The following is a 13398-nucleotide window of genomic DNA, read 5'->3' as shown; positions in this document are numbered from 1 at the left end:
TACCTAGAGCCATCTCAGTTCTCATTGCTTGACTGATTCCATTAACCATCTGCACTGCGTTTTTGTCTCTGAGGACTTCAGTCTCTTTCCGGTTTCTCAGTCTGCTTTATACTGTGTCCCCTCCACTAACCATTCCAGAGCCACCTGGGTCCCACGTGGCTCTGTGATAGAGTCCCTTCCCACTCTGCTGTAGGTGACTCCTGGAGAACACAGCCTAGGAAGTTCTAGTCTGTTTATTCTGGGAACCATGGGCAGGCCACAAATAAATGAGATGAACCCTCTTACTGCCATGGGTAGGACAGAGGAACCATCCCAGAACATGCCACCCTGGCACTAGGAGGTGACCCTACAGTGCTCCTTACTGGAGATTCCTCTCTTGTATCTGATTGAGGCTGTCACAAAGGGACCTGTGCTTGGACATCGAGGTGTGCATTTTAAACCCAGCCCACACAGATGGGTGTGTTCCCTCTTGCAACCTTAGGTTCCCATTTAGGGCAAGCCCAACAGAGTCCCTGAGAGTTGGGGCCTGGGGGTTGGGAGGTGGGGGGTTCTGCACGGTCCTCTGTTCAGTACATGCCTTGAGCTCTCTCCCTGGCTTGGGCTTAGGGAAGGTTTCCACTCAGGGGCATGAAAGTTGCTGCTGACAGCTGTGCTAGGAGCGAGAAAGGAAACCAAGACCTACTTGAGCTTGGCTGAGGCAAGGTCTTGCTGACACAAAGAGAGAGCAGGTTGGCAAGCGCCGAGAAGAGCAGAGCGGTAGAGTGGAGGGGAGGCTCTTCTCCTCTGGACCACAGTTGCTGACACAATTCTGATGGCCCCGGCTGTCCTCCGGTCCTCAGCCCCACACCCAGTTCTCTGAAAGACAGGAGGAAGTAGTGATGCAAGCCCTATCTTCTGGGCCCAATCTTAGCCCTGCATTGGCCTTAGAGTTTCTTTGGTATCACTTCATGGTTTGGCAGATGAGGAAACTAAGGCTTTGAGAGGGGAAGTGACTTGCTGTAGGTCACAGGTCACTAGATGGTATTGTATTCATCCTGAGCAGCAAGCAACAAGAAGTAGGCCAAGCCAAGTCTAAGCCCCATGCAGCCCATGAGGCCCATGCGGCCCATGCAGCCCATGAGGCCCATGCGTTGTTCTTGGCAGGGAACCCCCTCAGGATGCAGAGCAGAGAGGTGCTCTTGGACTTGACTGTGTGGGATCCAGGGATAGCAGGCTGTGTGCCGGGAGTCTATTCCAGCTGCTTGACCCTCCCTGACACCCAGCCCACAGGTACTTCTCTGATAGCTCCTTGGAGGTCAACCCATATGTTAGCTGAGCCCAGCAGTGGGTACCAAGAAGCTCAGGTATCCAACACAAGTCCGATCCATCCAGGGAATAGCTACTGAAGATACTGGGTTAATTAATGGATGTGAGCTAATCTTTAAACAACACAAGGCAGCATGTGATTAATGAATGGTTGGCCGAAGCCTCACAGGCTCGGAATATTCCTTCGTGGGTTTAGCATCCACACGCGGCTGCAGAGATCTGCGATGCATGGTAACTGCGGCTTTGCTGCAACAGGACTCTGAGGCCCGGAGACAGTGTGCCCAGCCACCCATTCCATCCCTGCTTCTGCCAAGTCTCCTGTCAGGGAGGGAGGAGAACAACTCCAGGGAATGACCAAGCCTCTGCCTATAGTATTCTCACTGAGAGGGTAGTCACTGCAGCCCGTTAGCTGGTGCTGTGAGGAAATGCACAGGAAACTGTGGGGCGGTGTTAACTTGTCAGAGTCAGAATCACCAGGGAGATGATTAAGGCGCACCTCGGGGGTCGTCGATATCTTGATTACCTTAACTAGGACGGGAAGACCCATTACTGAGTGGTATCATTCCCCAATCAAAGGACTCTGGAGTTTCTGGAGGTGTACACCTTGAATCCTACACTCAGGAGGCAGAGCAGGTGGATTTCTGTGAGTTCGAGGTCAGCCTAGCCAACATAGTGAGTTCCAGGCCAGCCAGAGCTACCCTGTCTCAATAAACAATGATGATGGTGGTGGTGGTGGTGATAGTGATGGTGATGATGATGATGGTGATGAAGGTGATGGCAATGATGATGGTGGTGAGGTGATGGTGGTGGTGGTGATGATGGTGGTGGTGGTGGTGATGATGATGGTGGTGGTGGTGATGATGGTGATGATAGTGATGATGGTGATGGTGGTGGTGGTGGTGATGGTGGTGGTGATGATGATGGCAATGAAGGTGATGGTGATGTGGTGGTGGTGGTGACGAGGACGACGACGATGATAATGATGATAGTGAGCATGCATTCATCGCTCTGATCCTGATTATGGATGCGATACGCTCACTGTCCCTCGGGCTCCCACACAGTGGCTTCTCCTCCATGGTAGACTGTAGCCTGGAACTGCAGGTCAGAACAAACCCTTTCTTCCTTAAGTCACTTCTGTCGCGCTGTCTTACCACAGGACAGGGAAAATGCTACAATGCACAGGAGGTGTGACTTGGGAGAAGAGACCGGATAGACGTGTCTGTGAGAATTACGTCACACAACTGACACACTGAAGGTCCAGAGGGTGGGAGGGCTGCTGTGGGCTAAAATCTCCCTAGGCGCCACCTAGAGAAGGAACTGAGGGAGGAGAGGAGTGTGTGTTCTAAGGAGGGAAACTGCGCAAACCCCTCTGTGGAGCAAACTACCACCCATGGGGCACGCTGCACAAAGCAAGTCTCACTGCCCATGAGTGCGTTGCACAAACAAGTTTTATTAGGCCATGGCTACCCCCCTTCTGTGGCTGCCTCTGTGTTACAAGGGTGGAGGTGAGGAGATACAACAGATTGTGGCCTCCGAAGCCTAATGTTTATCACCTGAACCTTCACAGAAGAAGTCTGCCCACCACTGCCTGTGTTGAGAAAGAAATGAACCCTAAGGCCTTTTGGCCAATCTGGAATAGGTGAACAAGGACAAAGAGAAATGAACTTGGTTCAGAAGGATAGGGCTTGGTTTCCCTGGGAAACCTTTGGTTAGGTTTGATTGATCTTTAAAACACCTTTGAACCCACTGTCTTGCTTTTATATCAGTCCCGAGTGATAAAAGATTTTGATTCCAAACTTATAGAAGGAACCAAGATTTGGAGGGTCTCTTGATTCTCCTAAGATCACAAAATTAAGTGGGGGTCTAAAGCAAATACATACTGTCCATCCCCCCAAATACATACCGTCCACCCCCCCCCCCCAAATATATACCGTCCATCTCCCAGGTATTTGAGCAGGAACGAGGTTCTGGGATACTGTGATGGACAAGAAGGCATGGTTACTTCACTCAGCACAGACTACATTTAAATCCAAGGCCAGCCACAGTCCCTTAGAGAAGCTGAGACCCCATCCCCGGCAGTCGGTGAGGGATCCATGAAGGTTCCTGAGAAGTGTCCATTGTCTTCCTCATGTCCAGTGCTGATGGGCACAGAAGAAGCAGAAGTCATTCTGGCCTGGTCACGAAGGAGCTTCCATCCAGGAGAGACATGGCTTCCTGGGAGGTGGATGGAAATGGGATTGTAGAAAGACCCCAGATGGCGAGGGTTGACTTTCAATCAGCTCAGCTTCAGTCTGGCTGTGATTCATTTTCTCCAGCTGTAGAGGGGGGCGACGGTGGTAACTCTCTTCAGGTGTCTGCTGTGGAGGTACGTGAGCGGAAACAAGCTGACAACAATGCACGGCGCGCGCGCGGGAAAGCGGCGGTGCCGAAGGTTCACTGTCATCACCAACACCAGGCAGGGCTGCGGTGGTTAGGGAAGCCCTGTCAGGAAAAGCAGCTCAGGTGGGGAGACAGGAGGGAGACCATCAAAGGCCAGGCGAGGAGAGCACTTGGTCACATTTAGAAGTGGGAGAGTGACATTTTTTTTTTTTTTAGCAAAAGAGAGGTCTGTGTGATGTAGACCAAGGCAAAGCAAGCAGGGAGGGCGGACGCACTCTCTCTGCCTCCGCCTACTTGCCGCTCTGTGAATTTTGCTGGACATTTCTTGGTCTGCCCAGGACCCATTTGGGGATTAGAAGCTACAGGCCTCACTCCTTCGAGTAGAATAACCAAAATGAAGACTTCTGTTTGTCACTGACTGAAATGCAGAACTAGCCAGTGTAGCCTTGAAGATAAAATACAACAAAATCTGGCATAGCATAAATCTGTTTTGTGCAGGGGCTCTTAAAGGTATTTTTACTTAAATTGGTTTTTTGAGATGAAGAGTCTTGATAGCTCATTATGTAGACCAGGCTGGCCTTGAGTTTGCAGTGACTCTCCTCCTCTGCCTCCTAAGTGCTGGGGTCATAGGTGCTTTCCACCGCTCCCAGCCCGTTAGGGGAATTTTAATAGATATTCGGGAATTGTTCTGGGGAGAGCATCTGTGCTCCTAGGACTAGCACACAACGTCACATGGTTGTCATGCCTCCACATTATAACTTCCTTACTGCCAGAACTTCAAGGGCTTACAGTGGTCACTGCCTTTGTGGCTCAGGACATGAGACCAAGGAGCTTTTCAGCTACTGAGCCAAGGATGGACCAGACACGAAAACAGCCCCTGCCAGGGATTTAATCAGAGAGAATCACTTCCATGCTGCACGTCCCGAGATGGGTAAACTCTCGGGGAGACACCTGGCAAGTTTACTAAATCATAAGAGTTCCCCATTCTGTCTGGACACTGGGGCTCCCCAAGACACAAGTGCTGTCTTCCTGGCTTCTGACTTTGTGCTCATCACCAGAGATAAATCCTTCACTGTGAGGGCCTGAGACTGTGTCGGATGAACAGAAACCAGAGTCTGCCTTGTCCTTGGGAAGATTACTGAGTCATTGACTTGTCCACACGGTGGATACTGCCTTTTAGGTAAAATATGGGGACAGCTTTTATCTGTTGGCTCCAAAATAGTAGTCCTGTAGCCGGATGGAATTGTCGTGAGGGTTTCCTCACAGTTTCTAAACTCTGAAGCATGTTGAAATCATCTGATAGATTTCAAAAACTCTTGTTCCCAAGCTGCACCCAGATCAATGAAGTTGGCACTCTCTAAGGAGAAAGTTCAGGAAACCACATTTCTAGAAAATCCCCAGATGACGCCAATGTGCTTGGAAGTTTAAGAGTCCTTAGTCTAGGTTCTACGGTGTTTCCCTGCCGGTGGATTTTTGAGCTCGTGGACGGGGATCACTGGTTGGCCCTACTTTGGAAAGTGATTCATTCCATCTGTAGGGTAGACCTTGCCTGGCAGGTTCTGTGTGGGCAGCTGCCAGACTGAACTGGGTGCCGACATGGCGCTGACATTCTGTGGGAGCAAGGCTCTCAGTGCTGGCCACACACAGGCTGCTGACACTCCTAGGAAGGTGGTGCTCACCCTCCCTCCTGGAAGACCAGACCTTCCGATGCTCGGGCCAGGGATGCCATCCTCTGCCTGTCTGGAGTGCCCGTGGCTGCCTGCGTCATTTCCAGGCTTGTGGGAAGGGAACAGAATAGGTTGGTTGATGTAATGAGTAAAAAGTGGAACAGGAAGAAGAAGAAACCTAAAGCCAAGGCAGCTGTGACTCACTGTGGTCCAGAGTAGGCGTGGAAACGGGCCTCCGGCAGCCACAGCATAGCTACTTTTTCAACAAGGAAATAGCTGGAGGTTAACTGAAAACAGCGATCTTCCAGGGACTTCTAGAGTTTTCCATCACTTAATATGAGAATGTCCCAGGAATGAGAGTCAGTCTGCCTTAGAGATGGGCAGAACGGCGGATAAAACAGCAGCCACCCTGCTACCCATTTTGACTTGAAATGGCCAGAGAGCAAGGCAGGGCCACAGCCAGGCACATCTGGTCCACAGAGATGTACCCAGCTTGTGGAGACTGGAAATGGAGTCCCAGAAGTGAAGACGAATGACAGGGACCCATCTGAAAGTCCCCAGATTAATGGGTCAACCGTAAACAAAGACAGCCTGTGATGCTCACGTGGCTTACACACCTCAAGCAACCAAGGAAGAGGGCATCCTGGTAGGCCCCTACAGCCTGCCAGCTGCCCTCGCTCCGGATGTTAGGAGTTCTCCTTGCCAGCTTCATAGATAATGCAAGGCCCACCAGGATGCCTAGAGCTGTACACACTGACCAGGCTTCGTAGACGAATGCCCCACAGGCATTCTTGTCTTACCAGCAGTTCATCCCACGCCTGCGGTGTGAAAATTCAGTGACCATTGCTGGTGTGGTAGGGCGCTGATCCCTACATCAGAAGGGGCTGCCCTAGGGTGACCATATGGTCCACTGAGAACTGGGCTCCGTGCTTAGATAGACTTCATTCTTACTCCAACTTGGCTACTCACTGGCAGTGGGATACTGGCATTTATCTGTTGTGTTCATGACAGGTAGTATGTCAGAGAAGGCATCTGAAGCGCCAACATGGTTACCATCAGGAGTTGTGGGTGAAGAGAGCACAGGAGCAGACCATGGCCAGAGCCTCTACTGAAAGAGGATGCTAGCTCGTCTCTGTGGAGGGCTGGGAAGGGGAACCATGCAGACCCAGCAATGCCCACTGCTCTTGGCAATCACGTGGTCTACAGTTTCTGTGACCTGTAGGATTGGAGAGTTGGGGGAGGAAATGCTGGCCCGCTGTGCGCGTGCTGAAGTCCTGCAAATGGGCAGGCTGGAGGGAAGGAAAGGTCAGGGGCGAGTTCTGTTGGTGAGCGCCCCACTGTGCTTCAGTCAGTGGTGATGCCAGTGTGATGTGGGGAACTGTTGTAAAATTCCCCCAACCAAACCCACAAGCAGGTGTCAGATGGCGTCAGGTCATCCCTCTCTGGGCACCTGCTGCCTTATGTACCAGAGAGGATTCCTGACTGCCCAAGTCTGCTGGATTTCTAAGGTCGGGGTAATTCTGGGAGAATTTTCACTGACCAGCTCCTATACGCCACGCCACTCAGGGGAGCATGAAAACCAAACTGGGAAGTGGCCCTGAACATGAGAGAACTCCAGAGAACTGACTGTGAAAAAGACCTGTGTGGATCTCAGAACCCATACTGCAAGGAATACTGACATCCACATTAAGTTCATCCTTCCATTTTCCTGGGGGGGGGGGGGTCACAGAGTAAAGCAGGGAACTCTGTAAGAACGAATCTCGGTGATGCAGAGAGAACGCAGCCGGACAGATGTGGGATTTCTGGTTTGCTCTGCACATGCGGATGAGGGTCCTGGGCAAGTTGGTAAATGCCTCCAAGTCCCAGTGTTCTCCCTGGAAAATGGGGGTAACGTGTCATTGGGAATCAGGAAGTTGAGGTCTGTGAGATGTGGAGAGACAGCTTAGTCCTTCATATATAGATGAGGTCCCCAGCAAATGCTGACCTCGCAAGAATAGGGGGTACTAGCCCCCTGTCCCTAACAGTTCCTTCATGGCCAGTGACATGAGCTGACTGGCAGGCAGATGCCCTTGTCTGCTGCTATCAGCTTTCAGCACGTGCTCACACCTTTGCAGTGTTATCAGCACTTCTTGGAGATGGGCAGACCATGGCTTCATAGCTATCTGTAAGCACCTTTTCCATTCCAAACCACGATCACGAGTTCTACCCACTCACCACGTTCATGGCCAGTGCCCAGGTGTGGCACTGGTCTCTCAGCCAGTCTGGGATAGGTATTATTTCCATGTCATAGGTGAGGAAGCTGAGACTGAGAGAGATTTGAGTGACTGGCCTTTTGCTGCTCATGCTGGTACTTATTTCTCAGCCAGAGAGGCAGCATTTGGGAGGTGTGCTCACTGCCCTTTGTATCCTGAGAACCACTGAACTCATGGCCACTTGTCTGTTTCAGAATGTCTGTAAGGCTGTGGAGGAGACACAGCACCCGCCCACCATACAGGAGATCAAGCAGAAGATTGACAGCTATAACAGCCGGGAGAAGCACTGCCTGGGCATGAAGTTGGTAAGTAGAGCTTGTCATCCTTACCCAGCATCCTTTCTGCCCCTTCTCCACAGGAACAGCGACTCCTTTACAGCTCACTCTATGCTCAGGCCCAGCTTTCTGTGGCCTCAGGGACCCAGAGAAATAGCATAGGCTCCAGATACAACCTCTGTCCCAGTCACTCTCTGGCTACTTTGGGAAAGTTTAGCCTCTCCTTACTGCAGTGTAGAATAGAGATCTCCATGCCCCTGCCTAAGAGATCTTAGGGGAATTAAATGACATTGATGGAGGGGCTGGGGGCTCGAGCCCCAGGAAGCCCTTGACCCAGGCTGTCAAGCTTACAGTGCTCAGATGGTGCCCCTGACCTTGACAGATTCAGAGTTGTTTTTAAGGGCTGACACCAGGAGAGCCCTGCCCCCTGCTGGTGACTGAGAACAACTGGCTCTCCGGTGCTTCCAAGTTACCCAAGAGCCTGAGAAAATGCAGATGCCAGTCAGGCCAGAGTTGGGCTGGATCTCCCAAGTTGAGAGGTAGAGAGGAGCCTACAGACTCTGCCTTTAGAGTGAGACCCAACAAAGACCACTGGCACCTATCTAGCAGACGGTCGGGGTGGCTGGGCTAAACTTCCTGTGAGGGAAGCCCGAACCCACCAATCCTCTCTGGTAACTGGGCTCCAGACCTCCTGGCCCATGAGAAGAGTGGGTTATCTCCAGTTCCTCTAGAGAGGAGACTCAGGAAGGAACTCGGGTAGGCTGGCTGAAGTGGCCTGTCAGGTCTCCTGTAGTTCACAACCCAGAGTGCCAGACAGAATCAGGCAAGATGTACCTCCCCCTTGCAGAGTGAAGATGGCACCTACACAGGTTTCATCAAAGTGCATTTGAAACTCCGCCGGCCAGTGACGGTGCCTGCTGGGATTCGGCCCCAGTCCATCTATGATGCCATTAAGGAAGTGAACCCTGCAGCTACCACAGACAAGCGGACATCCTTCTACCTGCCACTTGACGCCATCAAGCAGCTACACATTAGCAGCAGCACCACTGTCAGTGAGGTCATCCAGGGGCTGCTCAAGAAATTCATGGTTGTGGACAACCCACAGAAGTTTGCCCTTTTTAAGCGGATACACAAAGATGGACAAGGTATGGGAGTTCCCAACCCTTTCCCAGTCTGCTAATGCCCACGGTCACTAAACTTCACTGTCTGTCCTGGATGGGAAGTGTGGGCTTCCAGGCAGCAGGTCTGTAGCCATCTGTGTAGTGTTGGGATTCATGGGCGAGCCAACATGAAATCTAGGCAGGACCAGGCAGCCCACGCCTACTGTGCCCAGCTCCATGCACATGTCCTCCATACAGGAAAGACACACCCTGGGCTCTGGTCTCCTGATCCCTGTAGTGGGAGGGAGTCTGCCCACTGCTCCTCTTCCTTTGGAAGATGCTGTCAATGGAAACAGGGCTAAACTTTGCCATACGGGGATGGAGGGCTCTGAGCCACCACTGCCTTGCCAGGGCCACACCCATGAGAAGAACCATGACTCTTTCCTTGTCTGCCCAACCTGTGCATTCCAAGCCCAGGCCCCATCCTGTCCTCTTTTGAGATGAGCGCCCAGCCCTTCTTTCTGTTTGCAGTGCTCTTCCAGAAACTCTCCATCGCTGACTGCCCTCTCTACCTTCGTCTGCTCGCTGGTCCTGACACCGACGTGCTCAGCTTTGTGCTCAAGGAGAATGAAACCGGAGACGTAGAGGTATGTCTGGACCCTTTGCAAAAGCCAGTCCTGGCTGGCTAGGTGAAGCCAGACAGGTGCTGCTGTCCTAACTGCAGAGTGTAGGTGGGGCTGCAGGACTGCCAGAGGCTCAGTGCTTAACCCAGGATCATCAGTGTGGCACATCACAGGAAAGCAAGTTACAACCTGCATAAGGTAAAAGCCATGGGACAGATTTCATCTGCTTTGTGAAAATAGGGCTGGTATAGGGGTGGGGGTCACACTGAGAAGCTCTGTTCAGGCCCCACCTAGTTCTGCCCTAAGGCCTGCAAGCTCCAACTCTCGGCTCTACTGGACATAGACATTTCTTAACCATTTCTTTTTCTCCTAAAATGCTGGTTTCCTTTTCAAGGGGGTCTAATCAGTGTTAGACTCCTGGCAAAAATGGGGTCAAATTGGGCAGAGATCCTCCAAGCCCAGAATAGGTGGGTGTGGTCTCCAAGGAGTAACTGGAAGAGGAGGGTCTGAGAGTTTATCAGTGTGCAGAGCAGGGTTGCTTTTGTTGTTTGGAGGAGTTGGGGGGGCTGGCAACGAATTTTGGAGGATCAGGAGGGCAGATAGGGCTCCACACTCATTTAAACCAGGATAACTCCACATGGTACTGAGTCTGCAGAAGTGTCTGTAGGGAAAGGGATGCCCTGAGGGCCTGTGCACTCTGCTGGCTGTGGGTCTGGGAGGGCTGGTGCCGCTGTAGTCTGCATTCTCCTGCTGCCAGCCCCATGACTGTGCTTTCCCCACCTCTCTGTGGACCACAGGTTTCTTATTATCTAGTGCAGGGATTAAACCAGACACACTATAAAATACTCCCTTGTGCTCAAGGAGTCTCAGTCCTTCCTCCCACGTGGAGGGATCAGCCTGACCAACTAGAGCCATCTGAGAAGTGTCCAGGGTGCGCATGGTATGCTGGCTCATGAGAAGGGGGGCAGCAGGTGAAGTGTGAAACCTGATGTCACCCATCTGATGAGAGGTGTCCTCCACCTGCCCATGGAGAGCACGTCCAGCACCAAAGTGAAGACCTCAACTGCTGCTGACTCCTTTAAAAACAGGGTGTATGGGCTGGGAAATCCACCAGGTTGCCAGACTTGACCATTTGTGGCTAACGTGACCGTTGTGTACAGTACACAAATGTCATTCATGGTACTCATAGTGTGCATGGCTGGCTCGCTGGAGCAGCAGCAGGGCCTCCAGTCATGTCAACATCTAACCATTTCCCTTTGTTTTCTCCTCCTCCCCTCCTCTCCTCCCCCTCCTCCCTCCTGCCTCACAGTGGGATGCCTTTTCCATTCCTGAACTCCAGAACTTCTTAACTATCCTGGAAAAAGAGGAGCAGGACAAGATCCATCAACTGCAGAAGAAGTACAACAAATTCCGGCAGAAACTGGAGGAGGCCTTACGAGAGTCCCAAGGGAAGCCTGGGTAACCAGCTTACTTCCTGTCCTCTCAGTGCCCTCCAATTTATTTTGTTAATTATTTTGCAATGAACAGTTATTCTCAAGGCACCTCTGATGTGTCCACCTGTGCCTGCCCAGCAGTTAACAGATGTGGCACAAAGTCTCTTCCACGAAGTGTCTGTGCAGGGTTTGATTCCTGCTAACCCACCACACCATGGCTCTGGAGATTTTCCGTCTGGGATCAGAACTCCTGTGGAATGACCAGTATTTCCCCTGTTCAATCTGCTGGCTTTTCGGAAACCAAATGGTTGCCTCTCTGCTCACCAAACTCCAACCAATCACCAGCTGGCAAAAAGGAATGAAAGGTTTTAGAGCCTGGGTTTTTTCTCTGGATTTAGTTCTGTTCCTTTTTCTTTTTTCTGCCACACAGAGTATATTTATGGGTCAAATGTGGCATATTCATTTTAGCTAAGTCCTTGAAAGCAGGAAAATGCTCGTGAAAGGACTGTCGTCCTTGCCCCCAAGGTGCCTCCTCTTCTCTTGTGCTAGACCCTCGGTCAGCCTGAGATTCCAGAAGCGACATCTCTCACTGCCCAGCAGGCCGCATGCTGCAAACACAGACACACACACACACATCTGTGTGGGACTTCGGCATGTCTCTTCCAGTGTTGCTATGCTGAAATCTTAACTTAATGTTGCCATTCTTATGGGTTTCTACCAAAGAGAAACCAGCCATTGACTTATCAATTTTAGTTTCCTGCTGAGTCGCCAGAAGTATTACAGCAAAGCACATCCAAGCCGCTCGTGGCCTGTGCCTGCAGTGGGGGCCTCTCCTTGGCCTTCAGTTCCACCTCCGTCCTCCAACTTGGGCTTTAGGGTCTCCAGCTGTTGCCTGAGTAGTAGCTTTGATTACAGTGGTAAGGTCCTCCAACTTGGGAGTCCTTTCTGGTGGGAAGCATGGTCTGCTCACACAGCATGGGCAAACCTGTGGGCCTGACTTTCCTGGTGACTTCAGTGCCTTTTTGTTTTCAGAGAAAAGAGCAGGGCATGTTTGCTTGTAGCTCTCCTGCTGGCTTGCCCCAGCAGGAAGTAGGTGCTATAGAGCAAGGACAGGAGGTTTCTCAGAGCACAGGGCGACGATCACACACCTCTTTCCCATCAAACTTCCTGATCAGGCTTTGACTTTGAAGATTCGAAATTATTAGACTGCACTGACAGCATCAGATTAGGACTCCAACTCTTGACTAATTCAAACTTAAAACAAATTAGCCAGACTATACCACCCAGTAGCCAGGACACAAAGACGCTCAATATGGAGGGAGAAAAACTTGTCCTTTTAGAAGAAGGCCAGTGTTCCAATCGAGCCTCCAGAGGAGACCGCTTTCATGTTGTGCTTGCCTTTCCACACCCCTCGGGTTGTTTTAAGCCCAAGCTTCTCTGTGTAGCCTAAAAAGTTCCCTCCCAGCCCAGGCTGAGGCCACATTGCTCCTGTCCCAGAAGAATGCCAAATCCCTGTCATTCCAAGTTTTCAGAGCTGCAAAAGCACCATGAGCTAGCGACTCTGAGGCTGTGCATGCCATAGCCCCTGGCTCCCTGCCGCCTCAGGCTCAGCCTTACACTCCCCTCCCTTGAGAAGTCCCCTTTCTGCTGTGTATTACAGGGACATACGGAAACTCATTCCCTTCATCCTGCATGTGTGTAGCATTAGGAGAAGGCATGGCTCCTGCTGCAAACACTGTGAATGCTGCTCAGACCTCCCTCCATGGATGGCTATTTTATTTTTGACAAGAAAAAAAATTCATGTATATATAAAATGTATATACATATATATGTATATACACATAGAGGCATATAGCTATATATAAAGAAAAGGTGTTTATTCAGAAAGGGATGATCAGATTCAGACTTTAAAGCACAGTTAGACCCAGGACCTCTACTGAGGTTGAGCCGCTGGAAACGTGGAGTTCCTTAAGTCTCAGAGGGGTCTAACTGCTGGTAGTGCCTTCTATGGTTGTATGGCTCTGTGGTTGGTTGTTTTGAGAATATTTTCTTTCTAAATGTTTTTCTTATACATGGTTTTTTTTTTTAAATGAGTAATAAAAGCTTACTGTAAAAACAATTCACCATGGAAATGTCCTCATTGAATGTCCTCATTGAATGTCACCATCTTATGGAGAGTGGGCCGGAGAGAGGAAGACTGAGTAAGCTTGGGAAGGAAGGCTACCATTCACATGCTTTTGAGAAAACAGTGGCTGGCTCGTCTCTGCGCTCCAGCCTGGAGAGGAGAGGAGACGTACAGCAAAGCACATGCTGGTGTTAGGAAGAGCAGGGCTTTCTGGACACAAAGATAATAGCACTTCTCCT

The 13398-nt window shown here is 51.0% G+C and overlaps 1 protein-coding gene across 2 annotated transcripts in view; it reads left to right on the top strand.

The window, feature by feature from the left end:
• The window catches only part of Rassf5 (Ras association domain family member 5), a 65510-nt gene extending 52357 nt beyond the window's left edge, over positions 1 to 13153 (top strand). Inside the window, exons 2-5 of one of the 2 annotated variants that reach the window (XM_008769494.4) lie at positions 7798 to 7908; positions 8726 to 9023; positions 9510 to 9625; positions 10911 to 13153. In XM_008769494.4, coding sequence (XP_008767716.1) covers positions 7798 to 7908; positions 8726 to 9023; positions 9510 to 9625; positions 10911 to 11063 — 678 coding nt within the window. In that variant the 3' untranslated portion in view covers positions 11064 to 13153. The remainder of the gene's footprint in view (positions 1 to 7797; positions 7909 to 8725; positions 9024 to 9509; positions 9626 to 10910) is intronic. The other variant, NM_019365.4, reaches the window with a different exon arrangement.
• Positions 13154 to 13398: the final 245 nt, after the last annotated feature.

The sequence above is a fragment of the Rattus norvegicus genome, chromosome 13 (assembly GCF_036323735.1).
Source record: "Rattus norvegicus strain BN/NHsdMcwi chromosome 13, GRCr8, whole genome shotgun sequence".
Lineage (NCBI taxonomy): Eukaryota > Metazoa > Chordata > Mammalia > Rodentia > Muridae > Rattus > Rattus norvegicus.
Note: the sequence above shows the minus strand (reverse complement) of the source record. Positions and strands in the feature narration are given on the sequence as shown.